Source organism: Tetrao urogallus (genome assembly GCF_951394365.1).
Source record: "Tetrao urogallus genome assembly, chromosome: 5".
Taxonomy (NCBI): Eukaryota; Metazoa; Chordata; class Aves; order Galliformes; family Phasianidae; genus Tetrao; species Tetrao urogallus.
Window position 1 is genome coordinate 5,763,043 of NC_136818.1, and position 24,486 is coordinate 5,787,528.

Sequence of the window (24,486 nt, forward strand, 5' to 3'; positions counted from 1 at the left end):
TGCAACTGTAGAAAAGTAAAATCATCTTGAAGGAAAACTATAAATTTAATACAGAAATATATATGAATATTTAATTTGTTAATTAGAGCCTGAATTTTCCACATTTAATCCATGCATGAAGGATGAGTTCTTCATTTCCAAGACAGTTTGAGTGACACTAAAGAAATACTGCTCTTCACAGGGAAAAAAGTGAAAGTCTTGTGGCTTAATTCATCTTAATTCAAAGTATGCTTGGATGAAAAATCTCCACTAATTCAACCTTTCAGCTGAGGTGCAGGCAACGATGTTAAATAAATAACACTTTCTCCCTTTAAAAAGCCACATCTTTACTTTACACTGCAAAGAGAATCTGAGCACAATGCAGAGCTTTTGCCATGCTGTACAACATAGGAATTTTTCTCTGGGTCCAGCTGAGTGCAACATGCAATACAGACCTGTCCAGCACACCTGCAAACATCAGGCACAGCTGCTACAGAACTGCCTCCAGTGTGCTGATCTGCATTTCATGTGTGCAGACTTTACTGACCTTTTCCATTTTCTCACAACAGCACCAAGAACCAATTTATCTTTTAAACACATCCTTTATCTTCTTCAGCTTCATCAGTTTCTTCTTTTCAAACTTCACATAAAAACTGCTTTTCCTTTTTTTTTTTTTTTAATTTCCTCAATCCTGCTATTATTTCACTTAAATGCTTCCAGCAGAACAATTCCCTCACAAGATAAAGCTGTATTCTGCTCTGATTCTGCAAGACCTTTTAAAAACACTGCTTTGCTCAGGAGGTTTGCTCTTCTCCCAGCTGCTGACTGGTTTCAAAATAGCAAGTTTACCAACTGCTGTCCATGCAGACCACAAAATGTATCACCTCCTTCACTGCTGTTCAAATATCCTGTCCCTCAGCTTTCGCAGCACTGCTACATCTTGAAGACACTGATTTTCTCACACCAGACATCAAGTATAAAATTGAGATGCAGAGGTCTTACATACTCAGCAATCCAACTAATACATGCTGCAAGTATACATGTACAGCATAGATGTGGAAAGCAAATGCACTTTTATCTCCTAGTTCACTTCAAGTGTGAAGTTTGTCAACTTACCTCAAGTAAAGCTCAAGCCAAAAGGTATTTGCAATCCTCTAATACTTTCTATTATTTATAGTACTTAAAACTGAAATTAAAAACCTGAAGAAATAGCCTTTCCTGTTTTATTAACACTAAATGGAACTGCATTCTTCCTGTGGAGCCATCATCACTCGCTCTTAAAATATGCACTCATCATGAATTTATGGACTGATTTTGAGGCTGTTTTCCTTAGTGACAGTGATAAGAATAAAACTCCTTTAGACCCCAAGTCTTCCAATCACAAAGAAACTGCAAACAAATCTATTTCTTTTAAGCATTACCTCATTATATCTGTTGCTGGGAATTTTGATGCTGGTTTTTCTGACTTCCATATCAACCACTAAGCCTTGGACCACCGGCAGCGTGTACTGGTAATTTCTGAAATCCTGGTAATCAAAACAAGTTTTTAGAAGTTATGTGTGGTAATCGTCATTAACATAGCAGGTTTTTTAACTACCTTAGTGACCAATCAGCTACCTCATTAATATAACTGTAATCAGTAACATGAAAAGCAGGGAGGGAAACATCACAGCTTGTAACCTACATAATGAAAATACACAAATGAAAAATCCTCATCGTGCCTGTTAGTCACTGTTATTCCACTCATTTTCTTACATCAGAATTAATATTCTCCAGCCTTGAATGCCATCACTGTATATAAGAAAATTTGTTCTCTGTGTTCTATCACATTCCTGGATAATTAGCTTATCTAGCAATGACATGAAGTCACACGTTAAAGAATTTTTGATATTGAACACATCAACAATGTTGGAAAAGCCAGCAAGTTCATTTCAGTTGAAGTCCCCTATAACCAGAGCACTGCAGATAAACACTGTGACAAGCCAGCACTGCTAGGAAGTGATCCAAGATCCAAGAACTGCTGCACTTACTGCCAGACCCAAACATCCTCCATTGGCCAAGGTGGAGGTGCTTGTATGGGAGGTGCTGTTATGGGAACCTCTACAGCCCACATGCTGTCACAAGCTAACACCCAACACCAGTAGTGGCAGGCAATTCACTCAAATGCCCACTGTTCCCTTCTGACATGTAGGCACGCAAACTACTACGTGCAGCAGGGGCCCAGTTCTTCTCCCACTGATTGATGCTTATCAATGGAACAAGGAAACAGCCTCAGCACTTACTGCAAGGAGGTTCATAATGGTGTGTCCAGTCTCTCCAAACAGAGGTTTACGAAATCTGACACTAAAAAGTGGGCATGGATAAACTAGGATAAAACAGAAAAAGTCAAATTCAATTCACATACTGAGATTCTGAAAAAACAGACTTAAATACAATCGCCTCAGTTGAATGTGGTAACCAGCAGCAAAAGAAAAGACTGGAAAGAAGACCAGGGTTTAAAGAGCAAAGAGAAGAAGGGTACAATCCTTTAACACACCTGACATCTCACGGCTCTTTGCCCACCACACTCTAAGTAGGAAGAACAATCTCATGGACCACTACCAAGTGCCACACTGCAACCCTGAACTTGGTCTCAACACTGACTGCAAAGATAGCCTAAATGTTTTTTTCAACATACTTACTGGAAATGGCTTCTCCCTTTTTCATGGCCATCCTGTTTTCACTACAGCACCCTAAGCCTTTAGCTTGTTGCTGACATATGTGACACTCAACAGACAACACTGAGATTATTTTCTGTTTTCATAATCCCATTAAAATGTGTCAAATTCTCCACAGAAGCATGTCAGAAAGAATGAAAAGGATATTTACAGTATGACAACAATGTGAAATATCTGCATTCCTTAGCTGACTTAGCCATGCTTGTACAACATCTATGATGCAATTCAATGTGCAGTGTATGGATCTGGCTCCATCACATTACGTTGCAGCAGAAGTGATAACTGAGCTTGAAACATGACTCATGCAGTCATATGTAATTGTCAGTGTTTGCTAAACACAAATGTGAAGGAAGCTTCCTAAACTGTCCTCAAGCAACCACTCACCCTGATTTTCCAAAGTGCCACACATCTTCATAGCTTCCACTGCAGTCACAAGGAGCTGCAAAACGCTCTACAGGTTTGAATAAAAACATCACCATTTCCTTATAAACTACAGTTTTTGTACACTGGTGAGGCATCTAGAAAGTACCACAGCTCCTGCACAAGCACTGCACAACTGACCTACTCAAGCACAGAGTCCTGATGCAACAAGAAGGGGAGTCGTGCCAATCACAGCAGCAGACAATCAAGACCGCAAACTTCTGGCCTGCCATGGTGGACAGACTTCCAGCAGTCTCCAGCAATCATCAATGTCTTTTTGTCTTATTCCATTCTAGTTGCTAAGACTTTGTTTAGCTGAAACGTTCTCTCCAGCTTTTTATTGGTTGCAACAGAATTTTCCTAACAAGCTGCCACATCACTTGCCACTGTGCATATATTCGCTGGATAACGAGCACAGTTTGTTTGTGTTTTTACAAAACTAAAGGCAAATGCTCTTCCTTTTCAGCTTGAAAAGAACTGAACAGGACAAATGAGTGCCTCTGACATAACTACACCAGCTAACTCAGACTTGTTCTGCACACTGCTCCCTTTCAGGTCACCGAGTGAACGACAGATAGTGGCTCAGAATTAGATATGTCTCCATAAAAGCTCAACCATTATAGTTTTAAAAAGGCTGTAGGTCATAAAAAGACCCCAGGGCTGTTGTGCTGTTACCTGGATGCAATGTGGGCATGGAACACCAGTGACAATAATTCTTACCTGCCTGCTGAAGCTCACACTGCTTTGGCAGGTAGCAATTCAGGACTGGGTGTGCGCGCTCTAAACAGAATACATTATCCTGCAGGAATAATTGCAGCTAAAAGAACACACATTACTTACATCTGTATTCAGCTCCGAGTCTCAGCATCAGCCGAATGGGGAACACTTTAGCCCAGGGCGTCTCCCATTTCTGAATGAGGATGCCAAACAAGTAGGGTGGGGTTGGGAGCACCAGGTCCTGCAGGGACTGATACGTAGCTGCAACGTACAAGAACCCTCCGTGTTCTTTGCTTCCCAGAAAGCTCTGGCTGAAAAAGGAATGTCCCAGGTTGCCAACAACATTACCTATGAATAAAAATGCTCATTAAGTCACTAGATTGAGAGCTGTATCAAGAATTTAAAGAGTTCTTCTCAAATATATACAATGCCTACCAGTTTTCCAAGGAAAACAGCAATATCTTGACACATATTTTATTTTAGAAAGGAGCATACATTCTGTTTTGTAACCAACTGAGGTTGGTATGATTCAGCAAAATCTTCATGAAAAATGACTCAGAGGATTAAAATCAGCTTTAAAAAAAAAAAAAAAAAAAAAGGGGTGCAAGGTGGGGAAAGAATGGTGAACTGCCTTGACCATTTCAGTCATCTGCCTGTTTCAACTAGCCAAAGAGGTGAAACAGAGGGGATGATATATCCCAACGACAGTTGAGGAGAAGAAGGGTAGTTCAGGACAGTATTGCTGCCTGCACCTTTCTGCTGGCACTACAAAAGTGCTCAGTGAAAGCCTGTGTTTGGTGCCTCCCAGGCACTCAAGAGATTTCCACTGCAGAAGCTGCTGATGACTGAACCAAATTTTCAGAGCCAGCTGAGATGAGAGGAAGTGCACACCTAGCGAGATGCTGAATGCCCACAGGGCTGTCCTTTCATTTAGGCAAACCACTAGAGTCTGTCTCTGTCATACTGAAGATCTGGGTCATTTCAAGAATTGCACATAAGAGTATTTATTTAATTAGTGCATTTTATGTAAAATGCAACTGAGACAAGCACAGGGGAGAAGAACCACTAATTTTCACTCCAATTTTTCTTCTTTGATGCTCTTAAATTCCAGAAATGTTTATGCTGGAATGACTGAATTAATCTGAAAGTTCATTACGTTATTATAGCATCCAATGCAGTGTTTAACATCATGGCAAAGAACCACAGTGTAATTCCAACAGCAGCATGCAAACAACCAGAAGAGCTGATCGCAATTCTCCATAGGAAGATGTGAACATCAATAGTGCTGATTTGCTCTCAAAGAAAAACAAAAGTAAGCTGAGGGAGAGTGGTGTGGTTGATCATTTGATCACACTACTCCTAACCGTGTGGGTCTGAAGCTGCCATGCAGACCTGTGGGCCTCTGAAACCCTCGGCTGCCCATGCCGTAGGCAGAGGGACTGCTAGCCAGGAGGTTCTGCTCCTTCCTCCCTTACTTCATAATGAAGCATCTCTATTTGAACTTAAGGCAGAGAAGGAAGAAGTGCTGTCCTGCTTCTTCAACATGCACATCTGCTGTGCAATTTCTCCCTCTCAGACATGCTGAGACAGACACACAAATGCTGCACCCTGAGCAAAAACACAGGTCACAGAAATGCAACTATGGCATTCTCAGAAGACAAAATGATGATTAAGTTAAGCCTTCTCAAATTCTGTAACTCAGAACAGCCAAAAAATAACACACTGACATGTATAAATGCAATGAAATAAACACACCAGGCACAGTTTAGGCCAGCAAAGGAAAGCTTAACCAATGAGTCCTTCCAAGCCTGAGCCTTACTCTGATCCACCACTAAAGTCCCAACTCACAGCTCTGGCATGAGAATAGTACAGCTAATTCCTGCTCTCACTCCAGAGATATGGGCCATGCTACTGTGCAGCCCTCCAGAACATGATCACCACTGGGATTTCTTTTCCTTCACGTGACTCACGCAGGGATCTCCTGCATCAAGCACAGCTACTGGTAGATCACTAAACAAACGACTTATTCTACACTCCAATTAGCAAACACACTCACAGGTGTCCCCGCTATTCAAACTTGGGTAACCTTACTGGATTTGTATTTGGGTTGGTTTTTGTGCTAGTTTTTTTTGCTCTGCCCATAAGGTGCTGCACAAACTAAGCTCTCAAGTTCTCTGTTAAAGGCCATCAGGCTTCAGCAGCACAGGCACCTCTTTGCCAGGGTCAGGCTCATTCACAGCTTGCTGCTATCCTGAGTAGCTGATTTTTAATTTTATGGATACACGCAAGCCAGAGCTGACACCACCAAATGGATTCCAAATTCCAAAACTCTGACAGTGATTACAACTTCCGTAACGCTCAGCTGAGCATAGTTGATGTAAAGCAGTCAGTCACTAATCTGAAAAATTAACATGATTAATAAAGCTACATCAAATGTTGCCAGCTTCTGAAAGCACTGCCCCTGCCCATCTGCAAATGCATTTATGTCAGCTTGTGCTGTGACACTGCAGCCTGCGCAGTGACTACACTGCTAATACTAGAAAGATGCTGCAGTTGGTACAAGTGCAACCTAATGTATCAACTCATGTTCACGAAAAGATTTTCTCTGTGCCAGAAGCTATTTCAGAACCTTTCTATCTCAATTCATTTGCTTTTGCAGTTCCCACCTACCCTCAGTAATTTCCTCTTCATTTATATTTCCTTTTTTCCCTTCCCATATGTTCTTATCAAAACAGAAGCTATAGACCTCATAGTAAAATTAGTTGATGAGGTTCTTGGTTCCAGACAACATGACCAGAATAATCAGTACATAAAAGGAACTTACGAATAGGACAGAGACAGCCCTTCAAAATGACAGCAATAGAACAAGAGGGAATGGGTTTAAACCAAAAAAGAAAAGATTCAGGTTAGATGCTAGGAGGGAATTCTTTATTCAAAGTGCAGGCAGGCACTGGCATGGACTGCCCAGAGAAACTGCGGGTGCCCCATCCGTGGAGGTGTACAAGGCCAGGTTGGATGGGGCTGTGGGCAGCCTGCTCTGCTGTGGTGCAGTCCTGCTTGTGGCAGGAGGTTGGAACTGGCTGGGCTTTAAGGTCCCACCCAAACCATTCTGTGATTCCATGAGAATACCACAGACTTCATGATGCGAGACACTGCCCACAGGGATGACAAAGCAATCAGACACTTGTAGTTGTGACTGATGCCAAGTGCTGCAGCAGAACATGACTACTTTTTTTCCTGTTTCAGGAGATGGCGTTTCAATACATCCTTAACAACAAGTTTTTCAGCTAACAGCAATATGAAAAAGCCCTCAGGATGAAATCTGACTCTCTGCCGCTCAGCACTTTGCTACCACAAACACAGCACTCCTCGCTATTCCTACAGATACAAGTGTCTCACAGCGTAAGCTTCAGGATGTTACAACTAAGAGGACAAACTATTGTGATTAGGCAGTTGTGCTGCAACTCATCATTTATGAGAACATGCAACAGCTTGCTTTGAGGGAAGAATCAAGGAAGTGCCCTTTTCACCCAGCAAATCCAAATGAAAAAGCCACTCTGGGCTTCTACAAATATTTCTACCCTGTCTGGGGGCTGTCTGCCTTTCCTGTCACGTCTCTGAAGGCAGTTCCAAGTCAAGGCCCCGCTGATAAGTTAATATATACTTACATTTCTCAGTAAATTCCCATTCACTTTTTATTTATGTGGATACAAAGCACTTAAACCTGTCACACTGCTACCTTAAATAAAGGGGAGCTATTACCAGTGTGACAAGGTCAAACCAGCCCACTGCACCGTTGCACATAAGGAGCACAGAACTGTATTTCAGAAGCTTGTACAGAAAGCGTAGCTGTCAGAAGAATCCTCAGAAAAAGCTACCTTTCTCAAAAACACATTTAATTTACAAAATATCACAACTTCCTTTCTAAAGAAGTAACTGTGAACAGAAAGTGAAGAGAAAGGTGCCTTTTCTTATGTTAAATTCCAGGACATTACATCAGACAATTAATATTATTTAGGAAGTGCCATAAATCTGCACAATGCACCTAAAGCAGCTCTGCAGGAGGTATTTATTCTTTTCCCAGCTATACTGGGTTACTCTTTATATATCCTTAATCCTAAGCAGCTCTACAAATTCCTTTAAAACATACAAGCTTGTTTGATGTGGCTTTACCTTCAGTAACAATCCACACTGTGTCCTGAATTCTTTGCTTAAGCACCTTCCTCTGATGAACTCTGCGTATCAGCTTGACAATCCCTTCTGGGTTCAAATAAAATGGTTTATACCAGAAAAGGTAAAGAAGAAAGTATTCCTGTGTTTCTTTATTGCACTCAGCGTATGATGGAGTCACCTCAGTACTTTTACCAAAAACGGTTGATGTTAAATTCCTGACATATACTCCGTGTTGTTCAGTACTAACATCTAATCTCAGGGGAAGCACATTTGGAAGAGAGAAGGCTGCACCCATCTGACCTCATTCCACCATCACCAGTAACAGCCAAGATCTGCCAAGTGTCTAACACCATGCCAATGTCCTGAAAATTCAAACATCCTATTCCAGCAGCAAGAAATACAAAGCAAGACTCACTTGGGATCAATTTTGCCAGACAGATTTTCAAGAGCAAATGAGCACATAAACCAACACAAACCCAGTCAGTGTTAACAAAAAGGTCCACAAAGAGACAGGACTGTGGATTTAACTTAATCACACAACACAACTGTAACAGATGCCATTACTGAAAAGAAAAATCAGAGTTCTGATCATACTGAGCATCTTTGCATTGAAAAATATCAGCATGTAATTTGGAAAGAACTTATTCATATTGGCAACAGGTGTAAAATCTCACTTACTATCATTGTGAGCAGTGGTTATCAGCATTCAAACCTTCCTCAGATCAAGATGCAGCAGTCTTCCAATCACTCTCTCCCCATGCTCTATTTTGTATCCAGTTTTCATACTACACTTGCAGAGCACAACAGTTAAGCTGCTCTCTGCTCAGAGTACCCATGGACTTCTCTGCGGATCTTATGTTTGAGCTACCAGCTTACTTAAATAAAACCAGGCTAAGTAAAAAAATACATAAAACCGTGCTTGGGATAGAACATCCAGAAGTCCTTCCAAGCAGTTACCATATTTGCCCTCTCATTACAAAAGTAACAGTAGCATTCATCGTTTCCCACCAGAGTTCACATGCTCAGGGTAGATCTGGCAGCTCTGTATTAACTGCTTCAAAGTACCCTTCCAGAGGAACAGAAGTTCTCATTTTTCCATTCACCAGACCTCCTCGCAGGCTAATCGCCAACAAAGATAATCAAGGCATTTCTACTGCAATAGTAATTCTCCAACTACAACAGAAATCATTAGCTTTCAATTTCAAAACAAGAAAGGCAACACAGCAGGGAGCTTGACGGGGAGCAGGAAGCTTTTGAAGGGCCAAAGGGAAAGTAAAACAAGGGAAACAACAGCAGTTAATACTTGTCTTAATTAACAAATGTAGAATTTTTACCTCACATACATACAACCCAAAGGGAAAAATACCATCTTAACTTCAAAGTACCTCAACTGCTTTACAATTATGAAGTCCTGACACTAAAGTTGGTGGTTGAGCATTTCCTCTAGTTAATGTTCAGAGCACCAGACTGACATCTTCTCCACACTGAAAAGAGAGTTGAAGCAGAAGGACGAACCATGAAGCATTAAGCACACGCACCAAATGCTCCTGCCAGTAGGTGGAAGGGCTGGGCTCTGCTGCAGCTATTGCTAAATCCATGTTCTGCATTTGGCTGAGCATGCAGAGCACAGAACTTGGCCTGAAGAAACCAACCAACCTCTGAGGACAGCAAAAACATCTCAGAGGGGATTTGAGACAAGTTCGAGCTTCTGTGTTTGAATGCAGAACTCAAAATTGAGGAGTTGAGGAAAAAAAAAACTGAGCTAGTAAATAAATGTGACTCCTGGGAAAAAAAAAAAAATCACTACAGAGATATGCTTTAATTAAATAATCAAGGTGAAAAATGCTGTATGTTTTGGTTCAAAACAAAACCAGCAGCAAAACCCAACCATTTCCAAAACAAAATCATTATCACTGTATGCAATTCTTGTTTCTGTTCCATTAAAAATTACTCACTGTGCCTTTTTACTTTATGACCGTTTTAAAACATTTACTAGAGAAGAGGAATAAAAAACACCAGAGTTTATTTCAGTTTCCTCACAGCAAAATACATTTAAACAAACTTTTTATATCACGAAAAATGAAACTGTGAGGTGGGGTTTCAAACAGCTCCCGATTTCCACTGGAGATTCTCATTTGCTCTGAACATCTGTCATTTAAACTCTAGGAGAGGTGCAATACCTCTGAAATGAACAAAGCTGGAAGAATGGATGCATGTATAACAGCACACAAACTGCTAACCACTTCCAGGGGATTGCAACCACCCAAGTGAAATCAAAGAGGCTGAAGGGATTAATGTGGAAAACGACCAGAGCTGCAAATATATACTTCTCCCTCTCCTGCACACAACTTGAAAAGAAAAAAGGATGCAGATTGAGAGTGTGCATTACAAAGAGCTGCAGGAATTTACTGAGGTGCTATGATCTATGAAAGTTTCAGTGTACCTATTTCCACTACATGTCTGAAATACAACACAGAGGAAACACTATCAAAAGAACATCACAGAGTAGAATTCTTAACCAGTGAAGTTTGGCTTCTAATGAAAAAATTGTACAATAGTAAGCAGCTCTTTACACAACCACAGTTGTAGGATATTAAATTATTGCCATGAAAGCACTAGAAAGAATTTCAAATATGTTATGTAGGAGTTATGAATTATCTATTTCAGTAATGTAACTGCACAAACATCACTGCAATATACACATCTGGTAGCACGTGTACGTACCAGTGTGTTTGCACACACACACACACACACACACACACACAGAGCATTTTCTAACCATCTCCCTCTGAGTAACATCATCATTAGAGGATAAAGCACTGCCAGTGAAGTGAGGTTTGGAAAGTTATTTGTTTCCAGTGTATGTTAAATCCATTATGCCATGCAATAACAGCACATGCTGAACCTGGTAACCTCTCTGGACAAGATGACCTACGTTGAGTAAAGACATTTCAGGAGACAAAGACCTTTTTCATTATTCTGTTAAAGCACTGGATTCTGTCACTGCACAGGGACTTCAGTTAACACACAGAATCCTTCATAAATGTTCTGTCAGCGTATGACCTAAATATGATGCAATTTCACCTCTGGAAAACTAGCTGTATTTTCTCATCAGAGAAACCAAATAAGAGCTTTTCCTCACCATGCAAGAGTTTTTGAATTATAAGGTTCAATCAACAGTCAAGAGCATAAGCCTATTTACTCAGCAAATATAAAATGTGTAAGGGTTTACACCATACAACCTTGTGACTGAGATACAAAAATGCAAAATTCAGGGGAAATTTCTGCAAGGTACAAACGTATATAAAAATAGAGGAACCACACTTTTAATTTGGTTTAAGATATTTAATACTCTATCTACAACAATTCTCAAAATTTCCTTTCTGACTTTAAGCTGAAATGAAAATTGTTAGAAGCTATGTTATCAGTGTACCCAGGAGCCCTGCTGAGTATCCTACTACACCTACCACTAAACAAAGCTGAGCAATCATTTAAGGAATGTTTTAGCTTTATTCACGTTCTTAACCCAAGATCTGACAGAAATGCCAGAGCAGACAATAAGCAATGGCTGCTAAAAACAACACGGAGACAGGGAGAGTCTTCCTGCTCCATTCCTGTAATACCCTACGTAAAGCCTTCATAGGCCAAACTTCCCACATGCTGACTCCCACAGGACAGCTGGATGATCTTCAGTGCAGTTCCCATGTCACCAGCACCCCACTCACACTTCTGTTTGATAAGATGAACATTACAGTGGATGCTACTAACCAGTCATAAACCAGCACCCTATCAGCTTTGATCCTTATTTGTTTTTCATATTATCTCATACAAAAATGAGATTTTTGTAAAAAAAAAAAAGACATTTTTCTGAGTGACAGAAATGTGTGTTTCTGGTCTATTAAAGTCAATTTTAAGAGATAGATGGAATTCCTACCTGCTAAGGCATCCTGATAAAGTTGCACAAAATGGTTAAAGATATCCTTGGGCAAACACTTCTCATCAGGCAAACACTGCAAGAGAATGACTATCTCAGACTGTCCCACTGCATGCATTCCTTTTGTGGTGAAACACCAGCACTTCCTGTTCACATCTGCAGAAAGGAAAAAAATACATCAGAAAAGAAAATCAAAATTTCACAAAATGTGTCTAAATTTCACTACAGAAAGACTGTTTGATCATCAGTTTTACAGCATACTTGGTTGTGATGCCTGTCACAGGAACAAATTAGCAAACACATCCATACCAAAACCAGCTCAATAACATGCAGTTTGAAACTAAGGAACAGCCGGAGTACTAAGGAACCAGCCACATTTTTGGGATTAGCACCCCAGAGCAGACTTCTAGCAGCTTCTGTGTCCAAATTCAAGGACAGGATACAAATGGCAATAAAGGAAGCTGAGAAAAGGCCAGGCTGTTTGCTGTGCATATTGTGATCCTGACAGCTAAACAAGTTTCGGAGAGCGATCTCTCTCTTGAGATGCCTCACTGAATCACTGTGTTCTGCTTTATATGAACATTAACCATGACACAAGTATCAAAAATTAGTTACTAGAATAACATTTTGCCATCTAAATGTAAGCACATAAATGTAATGTTAACTAAACATTTGCTAACATCATGCTAAAAGATTTATAGACAACTTAAGAAGACTGAGTAATATAATATTTTGTCTATCAAGTCAGAAAGGAGCCACCACAGAACAGAGAGAGATGGTTCTATCAATTTAATTCATATTTTCAGGGGGAAAAAAGAAATCTTCATCAATGTTTAAAGCACCAGACAGAATCCTTATATAATTTTAATTGATGTGGTTAAGTAAAAAGTTTTCTGCGCACACCGAGACTATCTCACCAAATAATAAAGCTGCTGTTGCTACAATAATATATATAAAATATCCTCCCATATACCAAGCCTTATTTAATAGCAATTAAAAAAAATAATAACCACAAAATAGACTTACAATTTACAATTTTTACCATGGACAACAAATTAGCATTTAAAACAAACACAAGAGGGTCAGGGCCACCATCCTCCAGCTGCTGCATGACAGAGATCTGAGAAGGTCTCTCTTCTACAGCGTAATCTATAAAAGAACAAGTGAACACACAGTGAAATCCTTCACTTACTCATAAAGTAGGTTATGATCACTTCAATCTGATCCTGATGCTTTTTTTTTTTTTGGACACTTAAAGAATCACATATTCTTACGTATTCTGATCTGATTGATTGTCTTCCAGGCTGCTATTTTCAAATTCAGTAACATTTACAAGCATCACCCCCATACACCCTTAAGAAAAGTACAGTTTGCTTTCTAAATCAGGTTTGGTGGGTTGTTTTCTTTTCGTATCAACTGGAGGAGAAAAGGGGAATCAAATGCACAAATGTGTCATGGTGCCAACTGATACCTCAAAGAAGATAGCAATTGTTATTTATGTCACAGCAAAGCACAGGAGCATCAGTCCTGGACTACAGACACAACACACAGTCTATCCCTATGTCACAGAACTTATATTTTCAGAGCATTACCTAATGGGAAGACAACAATATATAACCATATAAAACAATGTTCTTCACAGACTGCAGATGGTCTAACTTCACTGTAAAACGCATTCCAACATGACATTTCAAAGATGCCTGTAGTTTCTCTCTCTGATTAGACCGCTAAGACTAGTAAATTAAAATCTCCCATCCATGTGATTTTAATCTTCTCTGTATTTAAGCCAACAAAAAGCAGTTACAGAGAACTGTATTACCTTTTTTTTCCTAGATAATTCTAACAGGAAAGATAATATTTGTTTTATAATGAAAAAATGATTTTGCAATGTTTTTAAATAAAAATAGAATACAGAAAGTAAAATACTGCAAAAAAAATAAATCCTGTACACAACAGCATCTGAAACAAAATCAACTTAGCATACAAAATACCATTTACATGAGGTTATCCTCACAGAAATTGAAAACCATACTGTCGTTTCACTCCTCTTTGTGGAAGCAACTGAATAATAAGTACCCACTTGAACAGCCAACATAGGATGGGACAGATTTGTTTTGAAATGAAACGCTCACATTCTGGTTTTGACAATATCCTACAGTCATGGGTCACTTCTGGCTTAATATTAGAAATGACTATAGCAGCAAAATATCTAATAGGAATGTAAAAAATAAATAAATAAATAAAAGGAAATCAAAGATTAAAATATAAATTAATCTCAGAAACACATTTTAAAGGATATCATGAATTAGCAGAAAGCAACAGTCAGATAAACAAATATGCATTTTTTTTAAACCTTTAGAAAATGGGTTTTTCTGAATCCTCCTGCATTTGGATGCTTCAGAATGGGATACCACAATTACTACAACTGTCACTGCAGGCCAAGATGGGCAATGGTGACATTGTATTCAGCGCTCTGTGATGCCTCAGACAAGCAGATGTCACAAGAGAATTACAGAGAAGGGAAGCATGAATATTCAGAAGGCTAATTAAAATGCATCTCTGCAAAATATTCCCAACAGCCCGATTAGTGAAGAAATGAACTCGAGACCAGAAATATGGGCTAATTTTCTTTTTGCTTTGTGTTTTACTTCTTACCATAATTTGATTGCAAGATGGGGTTCTTCTGGTTGCTAGTAGGGATCAATAGTACAAAGAGCGCGTGTGGGAACTGCTGAGTCACGGCCTGAACCTCTGATTGATCACCTGAGGTTGAGCACTGAGTCAGCCATGGGAGCACAGGTGCAGGCAGTTCACCTGTGCTGCTGGAAGGGGGGAGCCTGGCTGCACCTCTCCTAGACCCACTTAACAGCTGACTGCCAGTAGGAAAGGATCTCTTCTGGAGATCCCCTCCTCTGGAGTTTCATAGTGAGCCCAGGATGTGGGTAAGCATCTTATCTATTCTGTTTTGATATAATAACTGCATAGCCAAGCTCTCTGGTATATCTCATAACTATAACATCTGTACATTCACTGATTATATAGAGCGTCATTTAGACAGAAGTACTGTGTATTGCTGTGTATTTCTTCAAATGCTCACCATATTGATAGCATCTTATTTTTCTAAATAAATGTAGTAACAACTGAGTTAATTGCAACAGTTAAGCATAAAAGCTAACTGCCAGCTTATCCCCTCACCTCCTTTTACTCCAGTGGAGATAAGAATTGGAGGAAGCCCATCTTCAGGAATTAGATTCATTGCACTGCCAACAGGACTGCCAACCTGAGTTATACTTCCCGAGAATACAGAAGCATTATCAGTCTATAAGAAGCAAACAATAAGAAAAGACAATATTACAGAAGAGAATTAAGAGCTACCTAATTAGATTACCTATATCTAGGTGAAGGACTTTATGTCTGCAGCAGGAACAGAAGCATCAAGTAATCTGTCTCTTTAAAAATAGATTATGACGACAACTCTTGTATGTGAACTTTTATTAAAGAGCCTGCATCTCCCTCCTCCAGCACCACACATACCAATTTCCTTTGTAAAAGTACATGCTAATGTACCCATGGCCATTTGCACTTGGTGAAAAGTCGCAATGCTGTTCACATGGAGCGTGCTGCATTTAACACTGTTGGATCCCATCTGCATTTTCATGCATAAATCACTTTATGAGAAGTCTCATGCAAAACATTTTTCTGTTTTGTGCTATGACAATCTAATACAAACCCTTACTGGCAGTGACTCAGCTTTTTTCAAACATGCATTACATAAATGTGCTCCACACACAGCCTGCACAGCTCAAGCCTTGGAAGCCACCTAGCACATAAGCTTTAAATAATGCTTTAAATGTTCTATCTTATAAGAGTTCAGTTTTAGGCCAAAATACACATTTGCTTCAGCACTCTGCAAACATGGAAATAAGTGAGGACACTTGCTAATAACATGCTGAGAGAAGCCTCAACAGATTTTCCACATTAGCCTTCCTGAAATCACAAACTCATATGACCAAAGTAAGCCTGGTGTTTTGAATGGTTACTAATGTTTCCTTACTTCTGCTGATAAAGCATTGTTGGTTATGGGCTTCGTTGGATCGTGTGATACTGCTAAGGTTCCTGTAGAAGTTGTTCCAGCTACTGTCAGCTTTGCTGCATCAGCAACTTCTCCATTGGGTAATATCCCATCAGCAAACCAAACGCGTCTTTGTTCTCTAGGTTGAGCCACTGGAGAGAGGAAAAAAAAGGTATTTAACATCTCACAGCAACTCTGACTCTCTATGGCAGCATCACACATAAACTAAACACTCATCTGCTGAGAGTAGTTTACATGTCCTTAAAAACCTTATGTCTCTAGAGAGGGCAGGAATGCCACATTGGCATTAGCTAGAAAACTCACAGCAGATGAAGCACAGATATTCTCAACAACTTCTTAGTACTGCTAAACTGAAAGGGAAAAACAACAGAACTAACTCTTACCTTCTGCTCCAGGATGCTTTAGAACTCCCACAGGTACCATGACAGTGGGAGGTGGAGAGCTCAGGGCGCCCGACGCCTGAGCCTGCTGCAAAGGAGGGATAGTAGAACAGTATTCAGCAGGATTGTTAGGGTTAGGACTCTGGCTCGGGGCACTCATCATGTTCTCCCAGGCTTGAGCTAAAGCAAACAAAGAACAAGAAACATGAGCAGAGGAAAGTACCTAATACTCCAAAAACGCTGTGTTAAGTTCTCAGCTGCTGTAGCTCTGGACTCTTGACACCTTAGAAAGACAATCTCTGTTCATTTAAAAGCTGAAGAGACTGTAATTTAACAGTGAAACACACAGCATTAGGAGAAAGGTGACTGATCCTATGCAATGACAACATCAGTTTGTACAGAAATATCTTCTGAAAACTTTAACAGTACACTTGAACTGACTGATGCAGAACAAGGCGTGAAGAACTAAGCATTTCTGAATATATATTTATATATCACATATATATCTTTGTCACACAGTATTTCATTAGACTTCAGTGGACATTCCTCATTCCTACTACAAATGTTTAATAAATCTGCTGAGATGTCCTGTAGGTTATTTTCTGTATATGACAAAAAGTCACCTTACATTTCTTTATATTCAAAGTCAATTATTTACAGATCAACTTATATTCTTCACTATAAAAAAAACAAAAACCCCATATGCTATCAATTTTGAAGGAATTACCTGAACCTTAGTTTAACTACCCAAACTATAATGCACCAAACTCCTGTTGAAAACATCCATCACAATCTCTCCTCTGTCCAGAGAAGCAGACGGAGTAGGTTATACCTCCAAATTACAACAACAACTTCTTCATCTGTAAGGAAGACTTGTAGCTATGCAAGTTACCAGAAAATTCAACTGTGTGTTTATAGCCTGTCCATGTTAGTTACAAATAAATGCAACTCTCCAGCCAGGCATAAATATCACACTACCTGAATTCTCAGAGCAGCTTATAAGTCTGAATAAATCACATGCATCTTTGGGTTCCTTTGGCTATAAGTTGTCATAAAGCCAATGTGAAGGTAACAAGACTGAAAAGAGAAAAGAAAAAAACACACCACAGAACACAAACCCTTCTACTTCTTCCCATCAATCTGCAAGATCAGTAGATTGAAATATTATCAATGGAAATAGTACTGACATTTGTGATGAAAGTTTAATTATTTTTAACAGCAATTCTGTATGCATTTAACAAGTGTCCTGAAGGACATGTTAAAAATGCACCAAAAAGTTACTTCTCCAAGATCCCATAATTAGAAAATTCATAACAGAGTGAAAGAGCGTTTTTAAAGCCTTCTCTTGATCTATCAAAGTGCCAACACTGCATATCTACCAACTGAGAAGTACAGCAACTGTGGCGTTGGAAGCTTCTGAAGTATGTAGTCTGCCTATAAGAAAGTGACAGAAAAAAACCCACAATCCTCCCTCAACATCTTACTAAAATACAAAGCAGGTACTGAGCAACCAAATAAATTTATGACTTATAAAATACAATTCCTATTGCCAAATCCAAAACCGTGCAAAGATGCTTAATCTGCTGCACTGAGAGGGAAAAAAAAAAAAGAAACCCTTACTGGAAAACAAACTGCAAGAAATCTGGAGAAATCAGACACAATCACACAATGGGGAAAATAATCAGTAACCCAAAGCATCACCACAAAGCACTGCAGCAGGGATAGCAACACAGAAGTAACTCAGGCAGCACACCTAAGTAGCTCTCTCTCCCTAAAATAAACCAAGCAGTGTCATTTTTTGCTGCCATTAATGTGCTTCTATCCTGGCAACAGGACAGAAAGGCTTTTAAAAGGAAATCATTATAATATGATCAATTTTATTATGCCTTTTTACAAGAACACTTCTGGTTTCAACTGAAATATTTTCATACTCCTTCCTTCCCCCAGCTGAAAACAAATCCTACTCACCACTAAAAGAAGCTGGCTGTCTTATGCCAGGTGTTATGTACTTGTTCTTGTACTCTTTGAAATGTGTTATTTTCTCCATTTCAAAATGTAAAATTGTCTTTGCTGGGGCTTGCTCTTAACTTCTCGACAGTACTGCCTGCATTTCCTATCACTTTAAATATCTGGCCTGCAAGTTAGTAAGGTTCCCTAGGAATCTGCTTTTGAAGAAATTGGGCACGCATCAATGCTGCTCACTTTTTAAGAGTCCTCTCTTAAGAGCACAGGAGCAGATGATTCCAGTGTAAGAGAAGTCAAGCGAGCAGGCAGAAGGCCATATTGGTTGAGCATAGATCTTTTCTAGTGCTTACATGGAAAAAGAAAGCATACAGACAGTCAACAGCAAGTTGGACATGAGAAAGCAACGTGCCCTGGCAGCCAAAAGGACCAAGCGTACCCTGGGGTGAGCAGGACCAGCAGTGCCAGCTGGGTGAGGGAAGGGATTGTCCTGCTCTGATCTGCACCGTGCAGTCTCACCTCCAGCACTGTGTGCAGGTTTGGACACCACCATATCAGGACATAAAGCTATGTGAGAGCACCCAAAGGAGGGCTACAAAGATGCTGAAGGGCCTGGAAGACAAGACTTAGAGGAACGGCTGACATCGATCCCTCAGACCCCTAAATCACAGTTTGTGGAATCCTGTACAGCATACACAAACAAGTTTTCAAACTCGTGGCAACCTTTCTAGTTTTTGCCTTTTTTAATCATGTTTAGTTGAGAAATTCCCACCTTCCTCAGAGATTACCACCTGATTTCTCAAGAGCCTTGACTTACTATACTTACCCATACAAATAAATGTGGGTCGGTTGGTTTTTTTTGTCTTTATTTTTTCAAATCATCGCTGCAGCTCAGCACAGAGCCAACAAAGTTCTGCATTTCAGATTCTCTCTCCACTTACCATTCATTAGTACCGAGTGGCAGATTACACACACTCTGGCTTCCTTTCGATCCATGTACAGCAGCTTGCACTTCAGGCTACAGCATGCTGCACAAAAAACCTGGAATCCAAAGGGAAAAAACTTTCAAAAGTGCTGTTCAAAAACATACAATGAATTCATATAATCAGAGAATATTGGTAAAGCTCTAGACATGCAAAATAAGGAGGCAAATTATCAGTATTTTCCCATTAAAGCCACAGGGACTGCTATCTGCCCAAGACTCCCTTCCTACCAATCCCAATGAAGTAGCAGTACCTGCAGCACATGTTGTACTGATACTTCATGGTGCTATTTTTTAAAACATGTTTTGCATAGATGACAATGGCTTATTAAATTCCTACTACATTACAATCCCTCACTGATTTAACATTTGATAATGAACATCAGTTTTAAAGCATGATTACTTTCTAGAATCAACTCTTTATAAATACATCAGTCTTCTCTGCGTAAGAGATTGCTGAGGCAGAGATTAATTCAAACAAGTCATTATTATTTGCAGCAGGACGGTTCATCTATATTAGTACCTCTGTTTAATCTCTTCAGATGTATTCCTCAGTCAAGCGAGTACTGATGTATGAAAATGCTTTAAGCTTTCAGTGGATAAAATAAATTTTAAAAATCTGAATGACAGTGATACTGCAGGAAAACATTGTTTCATTTAAGGACAAAAAAAAGAAGAAAAAGCTCATATTTACTTAATTGCAGACACTACACCATCACAACACTTCAGAGAAATCAAACTGCATTTTACACACACTGGCTGCTAAGAGGGACCCGGTGCGAAATGCCTGGAGACACAACTGTCTGCAGAACTGCAGTTCATTACCAGCACATCTCACCTGAGCTGTACCTAACAGTTCCCAAGTTCTGGGCAGGAAACAGTGTTGAGGCTTCCTCCAAACAACCAAATCCATTTTGGAAACAAAACAGAAACGTGCCTATACAAGCATTTTCATGCAGGAATAAAATGCCACCTTTCCACGTATGATTTTTTTTTTTTTTTTAAAAGTACTCTTAAAACCTTTTTCCCTTTGCTGTAAAAATCATCACCCTTAAACACCCTTAAAAAACCTTTAACAAAGTTGAAAACGCAGTTTTGACTGTCAGCAAAAAGATGAGATACAAATTTCATGTTTTTCCTATCATGGATGATTGTTTCATCTGACAATGGAAAATACATAAATATATAAGGCAAAATTTATGAGCTTGTTCACCTACACTCTTCAGGCTCTTAATTTTAATTCAAAATTGACTCTAAGCACTTTATTTCTTATCATTCCCCTGGGACTGGTACCTTCCGTTAATCTTGCACTTATTATCCTGAAATTAAAAACAGAGGCAGACTTCCCAGGTGCCACTCAACTATTTTTAAATGCCACTTTCATTTCCAAATCAAATGAACACATTCACCTCTACCACACTTTGTCTTTTTCCTGGGTTGTGCTAAAGCAAAAATCTTTATTCCCATGACCAGTCCCTTAGAAGCAAGAAACTGTCAAACATGAAGATGTTATCTCCCCAACTCTTTAGTGGAGATTTAAGCATTTCAGAGAAGCAGTGCAGGCATTACCATGATGCAGCAGTTTCCCACACCACAGGCACACTGTCAACATGGCTTGCATTGGGCTGGCTGTCCTAAGCAGAAGGCAGAGCAGACAGCTGAGCATGTCTCAAGCCACTCCAGCTAGATTCGTTAGAGCTTGCCTTTCAAAGCCTTTGGTCTCTCTCCTCCCAAAAACATTACAGAACTTGAATGTTGTGAAGCAATCTGCATTAAGTGCTAGGTAGTATTTGACTTACAGCAATGTGAAGCATTTATAAATGAGTGTTTTCTTCAGAGAAAAAAAAATGTAAAAAGGCATAAAGAGAAGCTTCACAGAATTATCTGCAGCATTTTTTGACTGCACATGTGCAAATTTGGCCCAGCAATATTAGCTATCACAAGCTTCTAGAAACAAGCTCTTCTGAGGATTATTCTAAGAACACTCTGAGAATATTAAATACCAATACATGTATTTTTCATAACTGAGAAATAATTTTGTCTACAGAGCAGAGGAACCCTTTATTTCATACATTTCTTATGTATCAAGCAAGGCTGGTTGTGCTTTTCAAGGTTTGTTGCACTTCTTAAGTTGTTTAAAGGGAAAAAAAAAAAAAAAGGACACCACATATTTTTGCCTTAAACTATTTATGTTCTGCCCATTTCACATAAGGTTATTCTCAATTTCTGCTTTCTCATTTGTGCAATTCAGGGCTTCATCATTACAGAGAAGTCATTAAATACCAGCAATAAACTTACTTAAAAAACAAGCAAACAAAAAAAAGTAGAAAATATTTGCTGTAAATAAAAACTGTAATCATATCAACTCAAAAACGGGACCTAAATAACTGACAGTGTAAGTTAGCACATGAAAGCTATGCAATTCCTTTAACTGACGATGCTCCCTAACTGCCACAAGAACAAGAATGAGCCCTTTGATACTAACTGCAAGGTGCACAAAACATAGGCGTGCACCTCTGATGATGCCTACTGATGCCCTGTGGTTACCAGCTCCCCCTCAGGACTTGCACTGCAAACAACCTGAAACAGGATGGCAGAAGCAAACGACTGGAAGTCCTTAACAAGTGCGTAACTAATGTCTGTGTAGCAGTCAGACATTAGTCTGGCAACAACTTCTCAGCAGGTCCTAAAATCAGATTGGTTTAAAATCTACTTACGTGGTGATGCAGTGAAGAAAGTGAGTGCTATGCCTTCTGGTTTCTAAATAGCGAAATGGTACACATACGTAGTGTACCATGGAGAAGTAAGCCTGCTTTCTGATAGGATGCTTCCAGAAACAAGTGATTTAAGGGTTTGAGCTTTCCAGATACATTTGCCATCTTTGAAGTTCTTTGTTCAAATTGTTCTGCCTCCCTGCACTCTTCTAGCAGCTAAAGATAGTGCCCATAGCATTCTGGGGTCTTCTGACCAACCTCAGGAACAGTAGAATAGAATCCTAAATAAACCAGTATTACTTTTACTCTAATTTTTTGCCAATTTAAATGCTTCTTTTTATGTGTGAATAATTTTAAAATATCTACATGATCAGAGTGTTAAGTTTCCTCTTTTGAATAATATTATTTTTTCCCCAAGTTCCTATTTCCCATGTGCCACTGACTTGTGTTTCAGTAACAAGATATTGAGAATACTTCATAAACTTACCACATAAGAATTTGTGTTGGTCTAGATGGCACTTTTCAAATTGAAAAAAAAAAGCCAACAATGAAATACAGAAATTAAATTTTGGTTGTCTTCATTACAAAATTTCTTACCATGCATCCATCCACCAAAGCATAGAAAATTTAACTTTTTTTTTTTTCAGGAGCAAAGAAACATTCTTTATGGAAGAAGATGTAATAAGAAAAATACAAAATAGTACAGAAAGCTTAAAAGGACAGAATTGAACATATATCTGGAACACCAAGAATGCCAGCAACACTGCACTTCCAATCCCCACTGTCACAGAGTTAACTAGATCAATCTGTGCCTGTGACAGGGCAGCAGTAGGCCCCTGCCTGCCCCCTTTGCCCCCCAGCCTACTGCCCCCTGTCACAGGCACAGATTGATCTAGTTAACTCTGTGACAGCTTTTGGGGGAGAATGCGGGCATAGCTGCTTTTTAACTGTTAGAACAAATCTCTCTCTGCTCTCAGAGAGCTTCATTAGGGAGCATTATCAGTAGTTCAGGTTTCTGTGCTGGAAAACTTGACCTTGAAAGGCCAGGAGTACTGCCAGTATTCTGGGATATTTGTAAACTCTGAGCACTGCTTAGTCTGGGCGTGCCTTTTTCCTTTTTTTCCTTATTTTTTTCCTCCTCTTCTTAGCTTCAATTCAGTAGCCCCTTTTTAGCAGATACCAGCAATGAACGCCCTCTTTATCGTGGGGGTGCTGTGTAAGGGATTAAAAGCCATGATGCCACTTGCGACTTACTGGCCAATTATCAATGTCATAATTACTTGTTGTGGAATTGTGTTCATGTATAACCAAATAAGGGCAGTGATGGAGACACCTGTATGGTACCTATATGCAATGTGGTATGATTTGAATTTTGACATTGACATCCCAGATGGAATGGCTAATTTTACAAACAACTACATCCCAAATGGAATAATTTTACAAACAACACGATGTTCAGACCAGTTTCCAGGCTTCCCTCTCAGTCTGTCACACGTTTTTCAAATTTTGAATTAATGCTCATTTTGGTGCGTGTGTTATCAGTCTCCCTGAATGTATTCCAAGGCATTCATGATAAGGGGAAGGAGTCTCCTCCAAAACCAGAGAATGCTGACTGGCAGGGAATATGGAGAGGTTTAGGAAAGATTTTAGAATCATGCGGACCCGCAACGTCATGGGATTTCACTCTTGAACACCTGTGGGATCCTGAGAAACTAAGCCAGTATTTGAGTCAGTGTGGCTCACACAGATCTAAGGAGGTACAACTTCTTTGGGGTTTAGGCTTGTGCTTACCGCACCCAATATAATACTATTCTGGAGAGAGAGAGTTTTCCAGCTGAGGTTCAAGCCAAAGGGGAAAATCTCCAAGTCAAATCTGATCAATCACAGGAGACACCAGTAACAATACCAGTTCAAACAGGAAGGACGGAAGGAAAAAAAACCCAACAAAACAGCAGCAACAATCTATGGAGGAAAACTTATTTTAGTAACTATGATATTGGAATGCAAGATAACACAATATAATGCAATCTAATTGAAATTGAGACTAATAAATCAAATAGGATAGGAGACAGAGAATTCCTGAGACCGAGTCAAACCTGAAAAGCTTGGAACGGCTAGGAAAGCACCTCCAGCACCCACTGCCAGGCAGTAAGAGAGCGCCCCACCCATAAGGGCCAGATCCCATGACTTCTGTAATGCACAGGGACAGGTACCTGGGACTGGAGCACTGACACTTTAACTCCCAGTGCACTACGTGATGTTATGATGCGGAATACTGAAAACCAAAGAACATAAAACTGTGACACCCATCCATGTTTCTATACCTTTGATGGGATTACTGATGCAGTAATTTCTGCAAACTAGTTTCCTGCACTTTCCCATTTCATATCAGTTCTACGTGAATTCAATGCTTGT

At 39.6% G+C, this 24,486-nt stretch overlaps 1 protein-coding gene across 1 annotated transcript in view; it reads right to left on the reverse strand.

Annotated features, from left to right (window-relative positions):
* The window catches only part of ZFYVE9 (zinc finger FYVE-type containing 9), a gene marked incomplete at both ends in the record, with an annotated part of 34,682 nt that overhangs the window by 6,452 nt on the left and 3,744 nt on the right, over positions 1-24,486 (reverse strand). Inside the window, 9 exons of the mRNA XM_079535387.1 lie at positions 1,401-1,505; positions 2,262-2,344; positions 3,957-4,181; positions 11,941-12,096; positions 12,967-13,089; positions 15,136-15,259; positions 15,995-16,164; positions 16,417-16,593; positions 19,317-19,416. Of these exons, the coding sequence (XP_079391513.1) occupies positions 1,401-1,505; positions 2,262-2,344; positions 3,957-4,181; positions 11,941-12,096; positions 12,967-13,089; positions 15,136-15,259; positions 15,995-16,164; positions 16,417-16,593; positions 19,317-19,416 (1,263 nt within the window). The remainder of the gene's footprint in view (positions 1-1,400; positions 1,506-2,261; positions 2,345-3,956; positions 4,182-11,940; positions 12,097-12,966; positions 13,090-15,135; positions 15,260-15,994; positions 16,165-16,416; positions 16,594-19,316; positions 19,417-24,486) is intronic.